The 20806-nt window shown below is 46.7% G+C and overlaps 1 protein-coding gene across 18 annotated transcripts in view; it reads left to right on the forward strand.

Annotated features, from left to right (window-relative positions):
- Window positions 1-11758, forward strand: part of NCOA2 (nuclear receptor coactivator 2) — a 234538-nt gene extending 222780 nt beyond the window's left edge. For 12 of the 18 annotated variants that reach the window (XM_072951828.1, XM_031692238.2, XM_072951821.1 and 9 more), the window contains 3 exons: window positions 149-326; window positions 844-1042; window positions 2913-3041. In XM_072951828.1, the coding sequence (XP_072807929.1) occupies window positions 149-326; window positions 844-1042; window positions 2913-3041 (506 nt within the window). Of the gene's footprint in view, window positions 1-148; window positions 327-843; window positions 1043-2912; window positions 3042-7895 lie in introns of those variants that run through there. The other 6 variants (XM_072951834.1, XM_072951833.1, XM_072951831.1 and 3 more) reach the window with 1 other exon arrangement.
- The last annotated feature ends 9048 nt before the right edge of the window (window positions 11759-20806 follow it).

Consider the following 20806-nt stretch of genomic DNA (forward strand, 5'->3'; position numbering starts at 1 on the left):
TTCTTCATGTATGTGTGTAATTTACCAGCACATGATCAGGTGCTTGAAAGTAATTCTGTTTGTGTATTTAATCTGAATGTTCTTTTTTCACCGCCGTCTCTACAGTAAAGCTAACAGTCTCCCCTGGATTTCTGTTCTGTCTTTTAAGGAATAAGTCAGCAGCCTGACCCAGGCTTCACTGGGGCCACAGCCCCCCAGAGCCCTCTGATGTCGCCCAGAATGGCACACACCCAGAGCCCCATGATGCAGCCGTCCCAGGCTAACCCGGCCTACCAGGCCTCCTCGGACATGAACGGGTGGGCGCAGGGCAGCATGGGTGGAAGCAGGTACGCCGCTGTTCTGTGTCTTTCTGGTAGAAATGATCACTAGGGAATCTCTACAGACCACCTGTCTCTCTTCTGTATTTTCCCTCTTTGCTCAAGCGAGCAATACCAAGTAAACTGCTGAGCAAGCCAGTTTACTTTTCCTAGGGCAGAAGTTACCAGAATTTATAAAACCTTGGCACAATATTTTATTCCATGGGGGTAAAAGGAACTCTCCCTTAAGAAGGTAGCACCCCCACCAGTTTATGACGGCAACTGCTGTGGGAGGTGGGGGCCTAGGAGCTGCCCTCCATCAGTACGTGTAACAAAAAGCAGACTTGAAAGTGGGAGACATCCTTCCAGACCTTCACGGTGATGTTAGGAGCAGGCGAAGGGTGTGAGGGCCCTACAGCTTCACTGAGCACCCCCCCCCCCACTGCCCATCCCACCCTGGGTTCCTTCAGCCTGAGAAACAGGTGCTCAGCACTGCCTGCCTGGTGGCCCTGGGGCTCTAACATTTTAATCTTCACTGTGTTCCCAGCATGTTTTCGCAACAGTCCCCTCCCCACTTTGGACAGCAAGCGAACACCAGCATGTACAATAACAACATGAACATCAACGTGTCCATGGCGACCAACACGGGTGGCATGAGCAGCATGAACCAGATGACAGGGCAGATCAGCATGACCTCAGTGACCTCCGTGCCTACGTCGGGGCTGTCCTCCATGGGTCCCGAGCAGGTGAGCCCCCAAGCAGAAGCTGTCCTTGGTCTTCCGATTGTAACTTTTTGTCTATTTCTGCATGGAATGGATCTTTCCGTGTGTTTAACATCTGCCATCAACTCCCACATTTATTTTGAAGAGTGTTTTTTCACCTTACTTGTGTTGGTGTGATTAACAGAAATACTTGTCAATGATGAAATAAACATGAAAGGATCCCTGACTGCTCAAAAAACTTCTAAATATTTAATTTTGTCATTTAAATTTTTCTCTCACTTGAGGGTTTTAGCAGTATCTAAGATGACTCAAAAATGGGATAGTGAAATGTGCTTTTTTAAAAAGTTTTATTTTGGATTTTTTGTGTAAGAACTTTTTTTTTAAACGTAAGACCAGATGAAAAGCAAAGGCCAAACTACCTGCCATCCAATTAGCTTTATTAAAGGTGATGGTTTACCTGTGCAGGGAGACTGACACAATATCCCAGAACCATTCTTTATTAACTTTGGATTGTGGATGCTATGGGGTTTTTTTTTCCCCAGTCCTTTTTTTTTTTTTTTTTAATAATTGTGTTTTGTGTTGAATAATATTGAATGATTCTGCCATCTGTAAGTACATGCCAGCTTCACTGGGGGTGGCAGAGAGACTCAAAACACTTGATAGCTCAGCCTAGAATTCAGAAATTGTGATGGGCTGATCCAGAGGTGCAGATACTGGTTAATTTTTTTTTTAACTGTATTAAAGATCTTATTTTTAAAGGGCACAAAATGCTTGGCATTCTGCTTCCTCAGTAGTTCATGCAAAGTACTGACCTGGCAGAGGCTGTGAATCGTATTTCAAATTTAGAGAAATTGAGGCTTGGAAAGTTTAAACAACTTAACCAGTAAGTCATTGACAGCACCGTAAATTTCTGTTAGGTCGTGATTGTGATAATGGCAAAAGAGTGAAAGTTTAATGAGGTCTATTTAATCCTGATGTTGGTAAACCACAATTTGCGTGAAAATTTACTAAATTTTGCAATGCCTCAGTGTTTTATTCTATAAAAAGATGATTGAGAAAAATGCATAGTCAGGGGGAGAGTATAGCTCAGTGGAAGAGTATAGGCTTAGCATGCACGGGGTCCTGGGTTCTATCCCCAGTACCTCTGTTAAATAAATTAATTAAATAAACTTAATTACCTCCAAAAAGAATAATTTTTTTAAATGCGCAGTGATGCATGAGGAAATTTAAAGCCCTTTGCAATTTAAGGAGTCTATGCATGTGTGTAATAATTTGTACTTCTCTTGTTGAATTGACGGTGGCTAAATACTTGTTTAAATTAAACAAAAACTGAAGAAACAGACCTTCATCTTTTCAGTGGAGAGAATACAGTATGGACATTGAATTTCCCACAAAAACGGGCCACTGGTAGTTTCCGGTTTGCTAGTAGGGAAAGTGTCATTTGTAAAAGAAATATCCAAATATTAATGAATAGTTCACTTGGAGAAGATTCACAAGATCCTGCCTGGTTTTGGGTATTCACACCTGCTCTTGCTAATCAGTAACTTGCCTAAAGTAACAGGTATCTGGAGTCATTAGTCTAATTTGCACTCAAAAAGGTGAACATGTTAAGGCGTAAGAATGTTTCTAACATCATCTCTGTTGAATTTCTGTACAGAATGCAAATCAGATTTCATTTTGAAGGCATCTAGTGTATTATAAGTATTTTCACGTTCCTCCCCTCTCCCTCCAAAATATGCACATGGGAGAGTAGATAAGGGATGTAGCCATTTTCCCACAGTACTTTTTCCCCATAATTCTACTGAAAACAGAGGTGGTCAGGGGTTGGTTGGTTCCGAGTACGCTCCCAGGTGTTGCACCTAATAAAGCCACTGTCCTGCCCTGTCGCCCTCAGGTTAACGATCCTGCTCTGAGGGGAGGCAGCCTTTTCCCAAACCAGCTGCCCGGGATGGACATGATTAAGCAGGAGGGAGACGCATCACGGGTAAGAAACACCAGAGACATAAATACCAGAATATGGTAGCAAAGTGGATGTGAACGTCTCATAGACCAAAATTGGCGCCGATATGTTGTCAGCCTGTAGATTGAAAAGAGTTGCAAACTACGAGTTTTTTTTTTTTTAGTATTTTCTCATTTTATCTGGCATGCAGTGGTTTTTCTGTGAATAATAATTTCTTTAATAAGCTCTTGAGCTGATGGTGGTGTAGGAATTAACACTAATTTTGCCCTGGTATTAAACTATTCTAGAGCAAAGCAAAAAGAAAGTAGCAAAGAATTAATCATGTTAGGTCACTTTGGTTTATTTTTGCATTTTCTGAATCATGTTTGATTTTCAGTAGGATGAAGAGGCTCTAACTTATAATTGCTCTCTCTCCTTTAATTAAGTTTTGTCTAAGAGTTTTTCTGTATTTCATTTTATTTAGGCAAGAATCTTGTAAACATTATTTGCTTATTACCTTAAACACTTGTTCTAAGAAGACTGATACTATGTTCAACCAAACCTTGAAACAATAGAATAGTCAGTACCTAGAACCCAGCTAAGCTGTGAGCCTGGCAGCAGACCTGTTACAGAGAAGGCTCTGAGCAACTTGGCTCCCGGGTGGAGGGGGCTGTGGGGCCCTCTTAAGGCAGGGGTATAATCCCTAGCAGTAGACAGCTCTTCTAAAGTAAAAGTTCTCTCTCGATGGAGAAAATGTAGGGTCGATGTTGAATTTCCTACCAAAAAAAAAAGTGGATCGTGGGTCATTTTATTTGTATTAGCATTCATGTTTAAAAAGTAATAGCATAATGACTGAAAAATTGTGCTGAACACTGGAATTTGACACAACATTGTAAAATGATTATAAATCAATAAAAAAGTTAAAAAAAAAAAGAAAAAAATACTGAGCAATGGTTTCCAGTGAAAAAAAAAAAGTAATAGCATAAATTGGATCCAGATTTTTACCACATAGTGTGTGGATTTTTCTCAGCGTGGTTTGCCTTGTTTGAAGCAGCACAGACTCGCGTGGCTGTGGGTGGGGTCCTGTGGATGTCTCCTGTACGTGAAGACAGAGTGAGCACTTCATCTGCACGGTTAACGTACTGATCCAGTGAGCCTAACTGAAAATGGCATACATTTTATACTGACCATGTGTTTAGACTCCAAATGTGCCATCGATTGAGGTCTGAAGCCCCCTTGAGGACCAGCATCTTCCCCACCGCCAGTCCTGTCCGCCCCTCCATGGCACCCACACGGGCAGTGGCCACCAGACTCAGTGATGGCTCGTGTGCACAGAGCAGAGGCTGGAAACCTGGGGTGCACTTCCCAGAGGAACGATGTGGTTTATGGGCTCCCACGGGGGACGGCTCATTTTAACCCAAAAGTGCTGGGCACCTAACCTCTGAGTGTCTCTGTGGGGGCAAAAAATGGATTTAGGGGGCCAAGCTCACATTTCCCACTTCGGATGCCCGTGTGCTGGCCGGAGCTCTGGGGAAGCGCCTGGCGGGAGAGGCCCTCGGAAGCACTGCCCGGGCCAGGCCAGCAGCCCAGCCTTCACTCCTGTCTCCTCAGAGCCCCAGAAAGTAACTCACCTTGTGTCCTTTCTTCTGCTGCCACTTACCTCCAAGAAGGGAAGTAAAGACACACAGGTGGCCCATCGCCTGCCTTTTATTTATTTTTTCCTGACTGACCATTTATTTTTTAATTATTTATTGTATTATTTTATTACTGTTATTTTTGGCAGGTGGGAGGTGATTCAATTTTATTATTTATTTTTAGATGGGGCATTGGAGTTTGAACCCAGGACCTTGTGCATGCTAAGCACGTGCTCTATCACTTGAGCAATACCCTCCCCACTTCATCTGCCTTTTAAACAGTTACAGAAACAACCAGCCTGTGTTGAGCATGAACCACAGGCCTGATTCTTTGCCAAGAGCTGTATGTGGAGGACCTCATTTAAACCACACCCCAGCCGCATCCTAGGACCACTGTTTTTGAGGGTTTAATGACTTGCCCAAGGTCCCGCCGCCCCAGGAAGGAAATCCAGGCAGGACGAGCCCTGAATGTGCACTCTTAGTGCCCCCAGCGCACTGCTGCCCACATCCCCGACGGGAGCCCAGGGCTCTCGGGAGACTTTTTCAAAGGGTTTTATGCAGGTAACACTGGAAAAGGCCACAAAGGAACAAGTGACTGCCTTCTCTGGTGTCTTATGATCTCTCTGTATAGATCATAAAGGGAAGAAAAGAGACACTCGTGTATCCTCTGGGACAGGCAGTGACGCCCGAGCTCCCTGTTGAGTAGAGTCCTCCCTCAGGCACGGGTGCCCCATCTCAGCACGGAGGAACCCTCACAAGTTAGGACAGGGCACCACCTTTCATACTCTGATGCACCAGGGACCTAAGCATTTAGGCCTCCCCTACATTTTTAGATGAGAGACCGAACCTGTGACTCACCCCAGGTCAAACAGCTAATCGTGGCGGAATATGCTGGAGGCGAGAAGGGGGGCTGCCCTGAGCAGCACCACAGAGGGGCACAGACCTTCCAAGTTGGCTGGACTGATCGGCACAGGGCAGGGGCAGAGATGTGGGCAAGGTGGGTCAGCAGAACCAGGTGTTCACTGCACACATACCCGAGTGCTGACGGGTGCCTGGGAACCTGACCTGGAAAGATTAGCGTTAGGATCACAAAAAGCAACTTGCAGTAGCATATAGAGTGTTTTCTCCATCCAAAGTGCCTTTCGGGATCTGTGGTGAGAATTCTGTTACCCCTAGCCCGGGCCATTTATACCTCTCCCTGTTTTTTCTAGTCCCCCGCCTGCATCTGGCTCTTCTGTACTTACTCATGCTGAATGTTAAGGCTAGAGAAAGTCCGTCTCAGGCTAGAGAAAGTCCGTCTCAGACACTCGTTCCTTCAGAGAATGATCTGTATGGTGTATCCCTTCGAATCCATGGGTAATAACTGGAAATCACTCTGCATCTGTCACCGTCCCACTGACGTGTGCACGGAGAGGGGTTCATCGTCTTCGTCTTCTGTGTCTCTGCCATGTACTCTGCTGCTGTGAATCAAGGAACTCTTTTCAGAATTTTTATTGGCAATCAGGTTCTCTTTGAACTAAAAACCACTGTGATCCATTACTAATTGAATCTGTGTTCCATTTATCTTGAAATGGAGATTAAAATTGTATCTTGCTTTAAGCAGAGCTAGAATATACAACCAGGGATTTACTAAAAACTAGAGAAGGGTAGATATTTTACTTAACCTGAAGTTTCTTCCTTTTACAAGGACTTAGTAGCCTTTGTGTTTTAAATATATTTAAATATATGAAAATTGAGTTTACTGCTCAGCCACATGGCTCTTGTATAAAGTATAGTTGTAATTACTTCTATTTACCAGCGTCTTAGAAATTGAACGCTAAGTAGAATCGGCTTTGAGTTGATGATGATGACGACAGTGACATTTACTGAGCGCTTATTCTGCCCCCGGAACTACTTGAGTGGTTTTGTTTAATGCCCGCAACAGCCCTAAGGTGTCAGCTACAGAAAGATTAAGTGACTGGCTGCCAGTGTGTGTGGATGTCAGTCACAGGAAGAATACTGCCTTGGAGTTTCCACAGACATTTCTGCATCTCAATAGGTTTTTTTCCAGACTAACTGGAAAACTGAGGAGCTTTTTTTATATTTCAACCAGAGCTGTGGGGTGTTTCCATATAAAATCATATAAGGGACGACAAACTAGGAACAAATACATTACTCAACTTTACGTTACAGGGGAAAGCACATTAAGTTTTCTTCTCTAGGAGGAAATGTAATCAGGTTTCTTAAGCTTGGGAGAGCTGTGCACCTGACCAGGAATGTGATTCCACCTGGGACCACTAACTGTGATCTGGCAAGTTTCCCCAGATTCTCTCTCAGGGCGCTTTGGTGAAATGGATTACTTGGGGCTTACTTCCTCTCTCATCTTCCTTAAACTAGAAAATCTCTAATGGCCCTGATTCGCTAGAATTCTGTGTCTGAATATCTAAATCCCAGGTGCAATCGTATTATGTTCCTGCAGCAACCAGTACTTTTCCTCGCATAACTCAGATCACAGAGTTACTTGTCTGCCTGGCCTGTTCAGGACCGTTTTGATAGCAGTGACTGGAAATATCTTAGTACAGTTTCTATTCCCAGCATCCGGCACAGAGTTAATATTGATTATTAATATTTGCTCAGTGAATGACTCTTGAGGGGGGGATAGCCAATAGCCAGAGAAAAGCATGGGCAGATCTACCTACACCAACCGAGGAAGCACCTCCCTGTGACTCTCGCTTGTGTGGTCATTCAGATCGTTGGCATCAGCAGTCAGAAGCTGGCAGTAGTACCCTAAAGTCAGAACCCCGGGCTTCTCCGCTTGCTGAAGCCAGCGAGCACACACCCCACGGTGCATGGGAGTGTGGCAGTGAGGGAGCGTCGGGAGGGGACGTTTTACAGGGAAGTGGGTTTGCACTGGATGATTTTGAGGAAGGACTGGGAAAACAGTGACCGCTTCTGGATTGGATGCTGTCAAAGAGCAAAGGCAATTCAGCAACTGGGTATCTTGGGGGTTGTGGTAATCTCTGTTACGTGATCACCAGTACAGGAGTGGCAGTCACTCCGAAGAGTTGATCTGTGAGCCGTTGCAGTCTGGGGCCTTCAGAGTAGCGCGAAGGATCTCCTGGCCTTGGGCACCGTTCTCTGTGTTCAGTTAGGAGCAGTGCCATCTGCTCATCTGCATCAAAATCAAGTGTACTTCATCGGGATGCAGCTCTGCGACTGGCGTTACTTAAAACGGCCATGTGTTCTACTGTTTTTGTGATGGGCTTTATGATGGTTTTACCAAAAGTTCGGAGACACTACACCACTTCCTCTTTGTTTCCTGCAGAAATACTGCTGACACGGAAGGGAGCTGGTTGCCTCTTTCTTCAGCTGATTGGGCTCACGTGCTCAAAACGCTTACCAGTCTGGAGAGCTGCGTCTATTTGTTTTGACCCAACCGACCTGCCATCCAGTCCTGCCAGAGCGAGAGGGGCCAACGGCCTGGGCCCTGGCCGCAGGGTGGACCCCCGGCTGCTGCGGGAGGAGCGGCCTTGTGTGCTGACGGCCTGCAGCCCACGCCCGGACAGTCGCTCCGTCTGTTCACTGCATTCACCTTAGTGCAACTTAGATCTCTCCTGCCAAGTACATGTTGACAGGCAAACTCCATACCCGTGTCAGATTGAATGTATCTAAATGTATGTGTTTAAGGAAAACACCCACGCTCTTGTTCTATTCCTGTCTTGTTCCAGATACTGGTTTCTTGCTTTGTTTCCCCTGGCTAACCAGTCCAGTACAAAAGATTAAAATTCCATCTGGGGGAAGGAAACAAATTAAAAAAAAAAAATCAAACAAAAAGTGTTTTAAGCTAAGCCTGCCTTTGGGATGAAAGCGGGGCAGACGCACAGACCGCGCTGTGGGTACAGAGACAGCGCCACGCAAAGACCATAGATGTATCTTTGTGAAGGCTCTCGAGACCCTGTTGGAAAGAGCTTCCAGTTACTGAACAGATGAAAAGGAGCCTGTGGGAGGGCTGTTAATATAAACAAGTACTTTCCCCCGCCTTTTTTTTTTCTTTTGTTCAAACCAAGTGAACTCACCCAAATCATGAATCGAGAAGAGATACTTTTCATTTCCAAATTCAGTTCCCTTTAGATTGATCAGACAGCTCGAATCAGCCCCTCCTCTTCCATCTGATCCCACCTCTGCCCTTCCCCAGTTCTCCCCGCTTTCATTCTTTTTTTTTAAATAAAAGCAACAGAAACCAGGTAATCCCATTATTTCCTGACATGTTTTGCCAGCCCCTTACCAATTGCTCACTATTAAATTTCAGAAAAATGTATTTACTGGCAAGGAGAGGAGCAGAGTTAGGACTTGATACCCAGCACACCGGGGACACCTGCTTTGGAGGCATGTTATTCGATTCCCCAGCAACACTGGCCTACAAAACGGGAGGAGATAATAGTGTGCTTCAAATTGACAGCAGATATCACGACAGATTTAACCTCCACCATGTGTTTTTTATTTTGTTTTTTAGCAGTGCTGACTAAGCCGAAGTTTTGTAAGGTACATAAAATCCAATTTATATGTAAACAAGCAATAATTTAAGTTGAGAACTTAAGTGTTTTAATTGTATCATTTTTGTGAGGTATACATATTGTGGAATTGACTCAAAAATGAGGTACTTCAGTATTAAAATTAGGTATCTTCATAGCAACGTCTCCTAAAGGTGTTTTGTAAAGGATCTCAATGCCTTGATTAGACCTAATTTGTAGACTTAAGACTTTTTATTTTCTAAACCTTGTGATTCTGCTCATAAATCATTTATCTAATTAATCTATATGATATGCAGCCGCTGTAGGAACCGATTCTTGATTTTTATATGTTTATATTCTTTCTTAATGAACCTTAGGAAGACTACATGTTACTAAAAAGCAGGCCACTTTTACGGTGGTTTTTCTTGCCCATTCTGGTAGGGGAATAATCTTTTCTTAATTGGCATCAGTTTCAGACAGCTGGAATACCAAGAAACTGGTGACCTTTTTTGAGCTATGTCTCCCCAACTCCTGATACACATACTTTCTTACCTAAATTTCAGAGTGATGTCTTTTTGATGTCCAAAAAGCAAAGCTTTTTATATCTCATTAGCCAGGCTTTTTAGGAACAGAGAGGTTTTTCCTTGAACTTTGATGATTTTGTGGCAGGGTGGAAACCATACCGACTAGCCCTGTTTGTATTTCTCTCTCTCTGTGTGTCCAGACTGTGGAAGGATAGAAACAGACAGCGCCCAAAGATAAACGGGAAGGAGACAGTCTGAAAGTGTTGCTCCACACTAAAGACATTTTCTGGAAATTTGCATTTCGATACTTTTTTCCACTTGAGGGGGGTCTCGCTACAGGGAAGTGGCCAAGGAACAGCACTTCTCAGGGGCCACCAGTTCACATGTCCCCCTTGAAAGGCTCTACTTTTCTCAACCAGAGACCATTGGGTTGCCCAACCGTGATGGGAAGAAACAAGCAGATGTCGGCCCAGAACTCCAATCCTCGTTGGTGCGATGGGCTGATGATCCACGCCATTTAATGTGACCAGTTTCAAGTTTTTAGAAACATGTGAATTAGAAAGACTTTAATGTCACACAGCACAAAAGAGAAAGGGAGTTTAAACTGGATTTGTTTGTTTGTTTTGAGTTTTAAGTCCCTTTTCACTGTCACACTGTCCCCAAATATCTGTGTACCTTTTTTATTGTTTCTCCACCCGCCCACTGTGTTTTCATGTCAGTCCCAATTTGGACAAATCTGCAAACCTGGGATACTGGTATTCAGAATAATTCATAGTCATTACTGTTTTGAAGGAAGAGAGATTGTCAGTTCTCTTATGGCTCAGAGTAGGTAATAGGGATTTTGCTTTATATCCAATTAAGAGTCAGTGACGGACTCCTGGCCATACTGATCCCTGTAGAAGCAAAAGCCAAATGGACCGCTCATTATCAGTATTTCTCACACTGAACACAATAAACTTGTTAGACTGAGTACTTGGTTTTTGTTTAACAGAACAAATAATCAGTTTTACTTATATTAATAAATGTGAAAAACACATAATGTGAAAAGTATACATTCATTAACTTGGTTGTAAAACTCATTTAAGTGTTCATGTAACGTGGTAAGTTTAAAAAGTGACGTGAGCTGTTTTCCCTGCGATGAATTTGTTTGACTCGAAGATTCAAAACGCCCCCTCCCACGTGTATCTCTTACGGCCTGTACCAACTGAAAGCAATGTTTTTGCAGTTTATATAATGCGGTTTTTAATCTGTGTTTAAAAATGGAGTTCATATGGGCTTAACACATGAAATGAGTGGCACAGACCCACTTGCAGAACCCAAAGATACACAATCAATTTTGAAATGCAACTTAAGCCATTAATTGTTGGTGTGAATTTAAAATTTTCTAGTATTTGTATGGTAGTATGCTGCCTAGGAGCAAAGCATTCTCTGCACAAAAGAAAATTACTGTAGCGGCTTCGATTTTCATTAGAATTTTCTCCCTGGTGTTTCTTTATAGACTAAAACAAAATCTTTTAAGTTTCTTACTACAGGTAAAAGCTATGTGCAAGAACCTCAAAATGCTAAAATCTAGCATAATGCCTTAGATCTGTTTTTAAGTCTTGTATATTCCTACATAGCTGTCCGATGTATTATATTTGTATAGTGAATTGTGTACAATTTTTTGAATAAGTGCATCATCACTTAACCTTTATGTTGTTGAACAGTGATGATGAGGCATTTCTTCAAACATTTAACTGTCATTTTTTTTTCTTATGCCATTTGTGGGTTTTATTTGTACAGTTCCTCATGAAGTTGCATCTGAGATGTGTGTATATGAAAAGATTATACAAGGGTAAAATTAAGCAATATATTACCTATGGTTCTTCAGGAGAAAGCTTACAGTGTTTCAGGTTGTGATTTATTTTCAAAATGGAGTTGACTCCGGACATCACTTTGTTCAGCTGCATTGATGTTTGTATTTCTAGTGTGAGCAGTTTATGCAAAGGTAGATATATTCAGAGAAATTTTAAATACATTTATGCAAGTTAATATTGCTTTGCTGATGCTATTTGCTTATTTGATGTTAAATAATGCTATTGTAAATAAAGAATTCTGTTGTTATTGCATCATTTAATAAATTTTAATGCCTTCGGGTTTTACATGGCTTTGGAGATTTTCATGTGTTTATATTGTGTCTTCATTCATAATTGCAGTTAAATATAAAATTACCTGACTTATAATTTTATAAGTTTTCTTTTTTATGGAGGTACTGGGGATTGAACCTGGGACCTCTTGGCATGCTGCACGTGCATGCTACCACTGAGCTATACCCACCCCCCCTTAATAATTTCTTACATTTATACAATAGTAGATACTGTTCCTAGCACATTAACATTTATTCTCCCAATGGCCCATTTTCTAGGTTTTCAGTTTGAAGCCAAGAGGGGTATGTCTGCTTAAGATTACCGAACAGCTTATTGGCAAATACAGGTCGAATGTAGGGCCACTGAGTCCTAATGGTGTTACCACCTCCAGACACTTCTTCAAAACACACTTAACGAGAATCACATGGACTTCTGACTGACCTATGAAAGTTATACTTAACACATTAGAACAATCATAATGGTTCTGATAGATTGACTTAATGCTTGATAGACAAGGCAAGTACAATACTTAAAACCCGGGTCATTAACTACATGAATCATTATAATGAATACAATCTGGAATTGTATTTTTTAAATATATGAAAAACAAAATAAGTGATTAGAAAATCCTATCTAGCCTATTAACTATGCTAGCAAATTAGAGGACAGGAAAATGATTAACTTAATAGATGCCATTTGATAAATGTGCATAGGATCAATTTCAGCCCCCGTTCATGAGAAAACCTCAAGGAAAAATAAAACCTCTAGGCAAAGTAAAGTTTCTAAAGTTATTTAAAGTTATCTGATAGAATCCCACTGTGATACGTCCACTTCGTGGTGAAATATTAAAAAGATTAAAGTCAGACAAAATAAGGAGGCCCACTCCACTATCCATGCTGGTGGAATACAAGAGGTAGAATATTCCAGCCAATCTGACCATCTATAGAGAAAGCCCCAGTGAATCTACTGACCAGCTCTTGGAGTGAGTCAAAAAGCTCAGATGGTTAGAATATACAAACATCAACAACTTCTGTTCACACTAGTAACCAATTAGTTCCAAGACAGGAGTGAGGCCTCTGGGGTCCCAGGCCACCCACTACCCCGTCCTGAGCGGGGCCTTGGGAACACCCTGTGTTGGCAATACGGAGGCCCGAGCCCGTCTCACAGCCCAGGTGCTGGGTCCTCTGTGGGCCCCACACTCCTGGCATCGCACCCCACATTCTGCAGGTCCATCCTGCAGTGTCCTTCCTGCCACAGGAGCAGAGACCACCCGGCAAGCAGCCCCCTCCCCAAATCAGCACACAGAGTGAGTGGGAGCAGGGACACCAGAGGAATTTCACTCAGACACCAGCGTCCCAGGGGTGCCAGCAAGGACACAGACAAGGCAGAGCCCAAGAGATGGGACCAGAGGGCCCCCCTGGGCGGCTGGTTGGGTCCTGGCTCACCTGTCCCTCATACACCTCTCTCTAAATGCTGCTTGTTCAGATGCAAACAGGCAGAGCTTCAGACTGAGAGTCAGCTCCACCCGAATGCCCTGTTGGCAAACACTGCAGGAGTCCACTCAAGTGCAGGCCCTGGAGTTGACAACTTACAGACCAAAGTGGCCGTCGGGGCCGGGGCTGCAGGAGAGGGTGGGAAGTGAGTGAGACTCTCATGCTTGTGGGATTTTGATTTTACGTGATGAATATTTCCAGGGATGGTGGCGACAGCTCCATGACAAGGTGAATGTACCTAACGCCTCAGAAACATGCACTTCAAATGGTGACGATGGTAAATGGTGTGTGACGTGTTTTATTTCACTTAAAATAATCTTTTTAAATGGATGTCCTTTAAACATTAAGACACCATAAACCTCCTAGAAGAGAACATAGGCAAACTCTCTAAATTGTAACAATGTTCTAGATCAGTCTACCCAGGCAATAGAAATAAAAGCAAAAATAAACGAATCAGATCTACTTAAACTCAAAAGCTTTTGCACAGCAAACTATAAACAATAAAAGACAACCTACAGAATAGGAGAAACATTTGCAAACAATGCAACTGACAAGGGCTTCATTTCCAGAATATACAAACAGCTCATACAACTCAGTAACAGAAAACAACCAACCCAATCAAAAACTAGGCAGAAGACCTGAATAAACATCCCTCCAATGAAGACATATAGGTGGCCGATAGGCACAGGAAAAAATGCTCAGTATCACTAATTACCAGAGAAATGCAAATCAAAACTACAAGATCACCTCACAACAGTCAAAATGGCCATAATTAGAAAGTCCACAAAAGATAAATGCTGGAGAGGGTGTATGAGAAAAGCGAACCCTCCTACACTGTCAGTCGGAATGTAGTTTGGTGCAGCCACTATGGAAAACAGTACTAAGATTCCTCAAAAAACTACAAATAGACTTACCCTGTGACCCATCATCAATCCCACTCCTGGTTATATATCTGGAAGAAACTAATTCAAAAAGATAAATGCACCCCAATGTTTGTAACAGCACTATTTACAATAGTCAAGATATGGAAGCTACCTAAATGCCCATTGACAAATAAATGCCTGGATAAAGAAGTTGTACGTGCGTGCGCATGCGCGCACGCGCACGCACACACACACACACACACACACACACACACACACACACACACAATGGAATACTACTCAGCCATAAAAAAGAATAAACTATGCTCAATATTTTATAACCTTTAATGGAAAAACTATGAAAACAAATATATGTATGTCTATATAAGAATGGGACTTTGTGCTGTACACCAGAAATTGATACACTGTAATTGACTGTACTTCTATTAAAAATAAATAAATAAATAAAATAATGCCATTTGCAACAACATGGATGGACCTGGAGATCATCATTCTAAGTGAAGTAAGCCAGATAGAAAGAAAAATACCTGATATCACTGATATGTGGAATCTAAAAAAAGGATGAACTTATTTACAGAACAGAAACAGACTCACAGACATAGAAAACTTATGGTTATGGGGGTGGGGAGGGGGGCAAGGGATAAATTGGGAGTTTGAGATTTGCAGATACTAACATATATAAAATAGATAAATAAGTTCATACTGTATAGCACAGAGAACTATATTCAATATCTTGTAATAGCCTACAATGAAAAAAATAGGAAAAGGAATATATATATGTGTGTATAACCAAATCATTATGCTGCACATCAGAAACTAACACAATGTTGTAAACTGACTATACCTCAATTGAAAATTTTTTTAAAAAGCAATGTCTTATTGAGATTCCAATTTGACTCCCTTTATTACAAATGTTTGACACCCTAGCACTGTCCCCCACCTTGGGGGCCATATCACACCCTCACACGGGGGACCATTCTTAGGGAGACTTGTCTGTGTGCTACCTGAGCTCTGTCCAGGGGAACCCAGACAGCAGTGACCCCCACGGATTAGATATGATACGTGATATGATACCACCAAGGGTTATCTGTCACTCAGGAGAACATGGAGCAGCAACCCGCTCACAGGTGCTTGTTCTCTTATGAACGTGACAAGATTAAAAGAAGAAAAGGGACCTCGGGTTAATCAGGGCAACACCCTCAGTTCAGATGTTGGGAATCTCAGAGAAGACGAGACACACTGCAGGCAAAGAGCAGATATGGGGCTTCCTCCTGCACCTGAGTCTGACCCATACAGGTGGGGTGAGACCCCACCTCCCCAGACCCTGCACCCAGGGTCACAGGTCCCCTTGGTCAGGACACCGTGGCTGTGCTAGGTGGGGCCCCAGCATGGGAACAAGCTGGGTCCCTGGGACCTCCTGGGACTGCAGAAAAAAGTATAGGATCGGTCCCCTGCTGGTTTCACTTTGGTTTTGCACGACTAATTGTTTTTGACACTTAGGGGCTAAAGTTAAACACACTACCTTGGTTCTGGGTGCTCGGCCCTTTCCTTTCTCACTGAGGTGTTGAGAAAACTCACGGGACAGCAGGGCTGAAAGAGGACGGGCAGGTCCGGACTCCGCCACGCAGGGATGGCCGACCGGAAGAAGATCACGGCGGCCGCCTCACCTGCTGCCCATCGACCCCGCACCCAGCCCCGCGCGCCCAGCAATCAAGTCACCAGGGAAGCCTGCCTCCCTACTCGCTGTGTGCGTGCTGGTGAATTGAAGTAATTACCAGGCAGCCCACCTGAGTCTCCACGAGCCCAGAAAAGGTGAACCCGGTAGGAATCTAGGGACTAAGGCCCTTACCACAGCACCGACCCCTGGGAGGACCACGTAGCCAAACTCAGAACAGAGTGCCATCTCCTGGAAAGCTGGCCTCAGCTCCAGACCCCAGACACCTAAGCACGGACATTCGAGTGCAGGACAGGCCTTCCCAGTACTGAAGCTAGTCCATGTCCTAGGCTGAGCAGAACACAATGTTCTCAGTGCAGACGACACACAGGTCTAAATGAACTTGGTGTAAGACAGGTGCTAAGGTCTAAATTTCCCACGACAGACAAAATATGTTAAGGTCCAAACGTCCCTAAGTCAAGGTTCACGGATGGGTAACTGGTCTTGTGGGTGCCGGGAATACTTCAGCGAAGGTTTTCATCGGGGACCAACAGAGCATAAACGCCACGTGATCCTAATAATTATTAAATAGTAACTTTGAGCTAGAAAGGCCTTGAGGACAGAGAAGTGATTGACTGCCCAGTACGGTCCTGGGTAGGGTCAACATAAGGACAGGAGGAGCTGTCCAGGCCCAGGACGGCGTCAGTGATGGTGACAGCCTTACCAGAGGGCAGGCAGATCTGGAGAAGGTGCCACAGAGTCAGGGCCACAGGTCATGTGGTGGGACAGGCCTTGCTCGTCCAGCTAGACAGGGTCCATGGCCCTGAGAAGTGACCTCACGCTTGTTCCCAGGGACCCCACTGTGTCTAGGGTCATGTCCTGCTGCTTCGGGAACCAGACGACTCGGACCTCTGCATGACCTCTGCGTGACCTCTGTAGGCTGGCTTGAGCTGAGTGTATTGTTTCCAGAGCCTCAGGCAGGATTCGAACTCAGGGCTGGGGAGGGCTCCCCAGGAGGCCTTGGCGGCCAGTTCTGCAATGGGGGGAGGGTGGGGAGCAAGGGCTCAACTCCAACCACTGTGGGGAGGGTATGCAGGGCAGGCAGCGTGCATGCGTCGACAGGCTGGTGTTACCAGCTCATGTCCTGTCTCCAGGCACCTTCCCCCGCCCCCCCCACCAAATTAACTGTAAACTGTCCCAGTGACCGCTTGGCCACGCGTAGTGTAGCTCCACCGCTTCTGAACCCACCCTGTGAAAGTTACCTGATAAGAAGCCAATGCATTGATCACATGGAGCTACCTGCCTGCTTTTTGAATCTCATGACCCCTCTAGTTCAGTGGTCACGTCTCGTTCCTTATCTTCCCTCACCTACTACTGTGGGTCCAATAGTGCCCAACCCCCAAATTTATGTCCATTCTGACCTCAGAATGAGGCCTTATTTTGGGACGTCTTTGCAGATGTAGTTAAGATGTAAGTCATACCGGATTACGGAGAGCCCTAAATCCACCAGCTGGTGTCCTTGTAAGAGGAGGGAGATCTGGACACAGACACAGAGGAGAAGTCACGTGGTGATGAAGAGGTGGAAGTGATGTAGCCCCAAGCCCAGAAGTGCCAAGGATTTCTGGAAACCAGCAGAAGTCAGAGGCCAGGGCAGATGTCCCTAAGATTCCAGGACAACCACACCTTCATTTTGCATTTCCAGCCCCAGAGCTGCGAGAGGATAAATTTCTGCCACTGTGAGCCCCCATCCCCGAGTTGTGGCACGTTATCACGGCTGCCCTAGGACCCTCGCACATGCCAGGTGATGAAACACGAGGCACCTGAGGAAAAAACCTCTCAGCATCTGAATGAGTGTCTCAACTGGGTCCTGAACACCGAGGACACGCAGCAGCCTCCCTACTTGGGCTGTTCTTGCTGTCCAGCTTGCTCCTGTCTTGTGCCCAGTGGACAGCCAGCCTCCATCGATGCAAGCACCCCACAGCTTTCCTGAGACGTCCACGCACATCCCACCCACTGGCCCTGCTCCTGCTGCAGCCGGTACAGCAGCCTCGGCTTGGTTGTAACGACAGGTCAGGGGACGTGCCAGCCACTCCCAGCCAGGGGCAGTGCCTGCAGTAACAGCTGCCCCCAGTCCCCGACAGGGCTAGGCCTGGAGGAGGCAAGTCCAGCTCCGAAGGGTCTTGGATGCGCCCACGTGCCGCTGACCCAGCACACTCCCCAGCAGGCTCGCGATTGTGTCCCAAGACACGACCAAGGCGCTTCTCCTCCAAGGCGGCCTAGGGACACATCTTCAAACCCCTCCACGTTCGCCACGACCTGGCCAGCTGCCCTCCTGGGAGCAGAGGATGTCCTTGAGGCAGACAAGGCCACCTGCTTCCGATGTCCCCTACCTGCCTGCTCCCCCAGGCCTGAAGCGACTGCCCCCTGGGCCTCCCTCCTGTCCCTGCCTGTCCATTTGTCCTCCTCGAGTCAGGACACTGCTTCCTCAAGAGGCTCCCGGATTCTGGCCTTAGAGCCACCTCCCCACCCCACAATAAGCTGTGTCGACCACCAGCATTGTCACCCAAGAGTGCCCCAGGAAGACGAATGGACTCCTGGGACCTCAGAGGGGAGGGTTGGAAAATCACCCAAGGACTTGCTCTCCCTGCAGGCGGACTGAACCCCTTGAGTCAGAGCCCTCATGGCTCAGACACGCAGGTCCTGGGCCTTTGGGGAACAAACACCCCAACACCCGGTGCTGGCCAACACCTGCTATGGTAGGGCCTGCCCTGTCTCATCTTCCCAGTGAAGTTCTCACCCCTCCCAGCAGGCCTCTTGGGGGCTAATGGGACAGGGCTGTTCATAGGAGGACTGGCGGGCCTGTGGTGGGCTGGAGGCCACGAGGCAGGTAGGAGGGCTCCCGCCGGTCCTGCCTGTCTGCAGGGCATAGTCACAGGCCCACACACCAAGCACCAGGCTGTCAATGTGGTAGAAGGTGCAGTGCTCCAGAGGCCAGTCCAGTCCTCTGGGGATGCCCAGCCCGTGCAGGTGTCTGACCACCAAGCAGTCAGGGTACAGTGGGCACAGGGAACCCTGGCCACGCTCCCACACGCCCAGGGAAGGGGCCTCGGCAAGGTCCCAGGAAAGGATGGGAGGTCAGCCAGCCTCATCCCCTCCCCTCGAGTTGCAACAGGAAATAAAGAGCCTCTGCACAAAAAGAACATCACCAGCCTGACTGCTGTCCTGAGGAACGTCAGCCAGCAAGGATGGCCATCGGCCGACATCTGGGAACGGGGCTGCTGTAGTGGGTTGAATGGGGGCCCTCAAAAGTTATGCCCATGTCCTGACCCCAGAACCTGTGAAAGGGACCTTATTTGGAAATAGGCTTTTTGCAGATATAATTAGTTAAGGATCTGAGGTGAGATCATCCTGGATCAGGGAGGTGCTAAATCCAATGACGGTGTTCTCATAAGAGACAGGAGCGTCACAGAGGAGAGGCCACATGAACACTGAGGCAGAGAGGGGAGAAATGTGGTCAGAAGCCCAGGGACACCTGGAGCCCCCAGAAGCTGGAAGGCAAAGGAAGACACAGGAAGGACCCTCCCCTGGAGCCTCTGGAGGGAGCTCAGCCCTGGGACACGCTGATCTCAGACTTCTGGTCTCCAGGACTGAGAGGCGATAAATGTCTGTTGTTCTGAGCCTCCATTTGTGGTCATTTGTCATGGTCGCCCCCAGGAATCTACTGCAGCTGCTGAACAGCCCCCTGCCCCGATCTGAACCCTCCCTCCCATTAGGGGTGGCCCCCTGCGCGTACACTGGCTGCCCAAGCCATGGGGTTCAAGCTGAACACAAGCCCCGCGTCTGGGTGCTGGCATTGTGGAGGGTGAGGGCAGAGGATGCCATGTGACCAGCCCCCAGCCAGGGGCCAAGCCTCTAATGAGCTTGCCTTGGGGGAAATGTCATGGTTCTGCCTTTGTCCCCGGAGCAAGAGGCTCTCCAAACCCTCACAAGGAAGGAGGGGGCATGAGGCAGCCAGTGCAGGGATCCCCCGTGCGTCCCCACTGCACACCGTGACCCATCTTAGCTGTGCGCATGCAAGCAGGTTCTGAGTCCTGTGAGCCTCCCAGCAAGTCCTCGAAGGTGAGGGTGGCCCTGCAGGCCCCACCCCCACCCTCCCCAGCTAGTTGGTGGAAGAACAACTTTCCCTGGCCTTTCTGGGAGTGGTCCTGGGCTTTTGCAGGCTGAGCCCCTGTGGCTATGCACTGACTCCCCCCAAGAGCACCCCAAAACCAGCTGTTTGCCCTAGAGCCTGAATACCCTCTCCCCAGTCTTCTCAGGAAAGAACTCAGGGGTTCTCAGAGCAGTGTCTGCAGGCAGCTCTGCATTTGCCCCCACGCTCACATCTTCCGTGTAAACAGGCTGAAACCTTCCCTCGTGGACCCCTGCTGACCACCTCCACCTGCCAGCCCGCAGGCCCCAACCCAGGTGTGAGACCCACCTCCGTCTCTGCCTCCTACTCTGCAAGGGGACAGTGGTCTCTGCCTGTGGGGTGAGCGGAGGGCACGCCTACAGCCACAACCCGGCTCCTCATGGGCCTGGACCGTTTGCTGACACCATGTGACACACAGTCATGATGCAGTGACATGGGTTGCCAGGCATCCAGTCAGAAGGGACTCAGAGGCAGCACCTGGTGACAGACCAGACGTGCCTGTCCACAGGCAGTGGACACACGGGATGTTAGGACTTTGCGTTGTGTAGAAAATAAACGAAGCTCACCAGAAGCTGATCTGCTCGTGTGAACCTGAAACCTTGAGAGCTCCCGCTGGACACAGGCTGGAAGCATCTGCACACGTGCTGACCCACCGGTGCTTCCTGCCTGACCCCTCCAGCCCTCCCTGGTGGGCTCCCTGACTCAGAGCCACCAGGGGACGAGAGCAGTCACCCCACCACCGCTGCTCAGCCCTTCCTCCCCAGTGATCAGAGAAGCTCCACCCAGCCCCACCGTCTGTACCTCCTGGGGTCTGTGTCCCACCAACCCACGTTCCTGGCATGGACGCCCACGTTC

Source organism: Vicugna pacos, chromosome 29 (genome assembly GCF_048564905.1).
Source record: "Vicugna pacos chromosome 29, VicPac4, whole genome shotgun sequence".
In the NCBI taxonomy this organism is placed as follows: Eukaryota; Metazoa; Chordata; class Mammalia; order Artiodactyla; family Camelidae; genus Vicugna; species Vicugna pacos.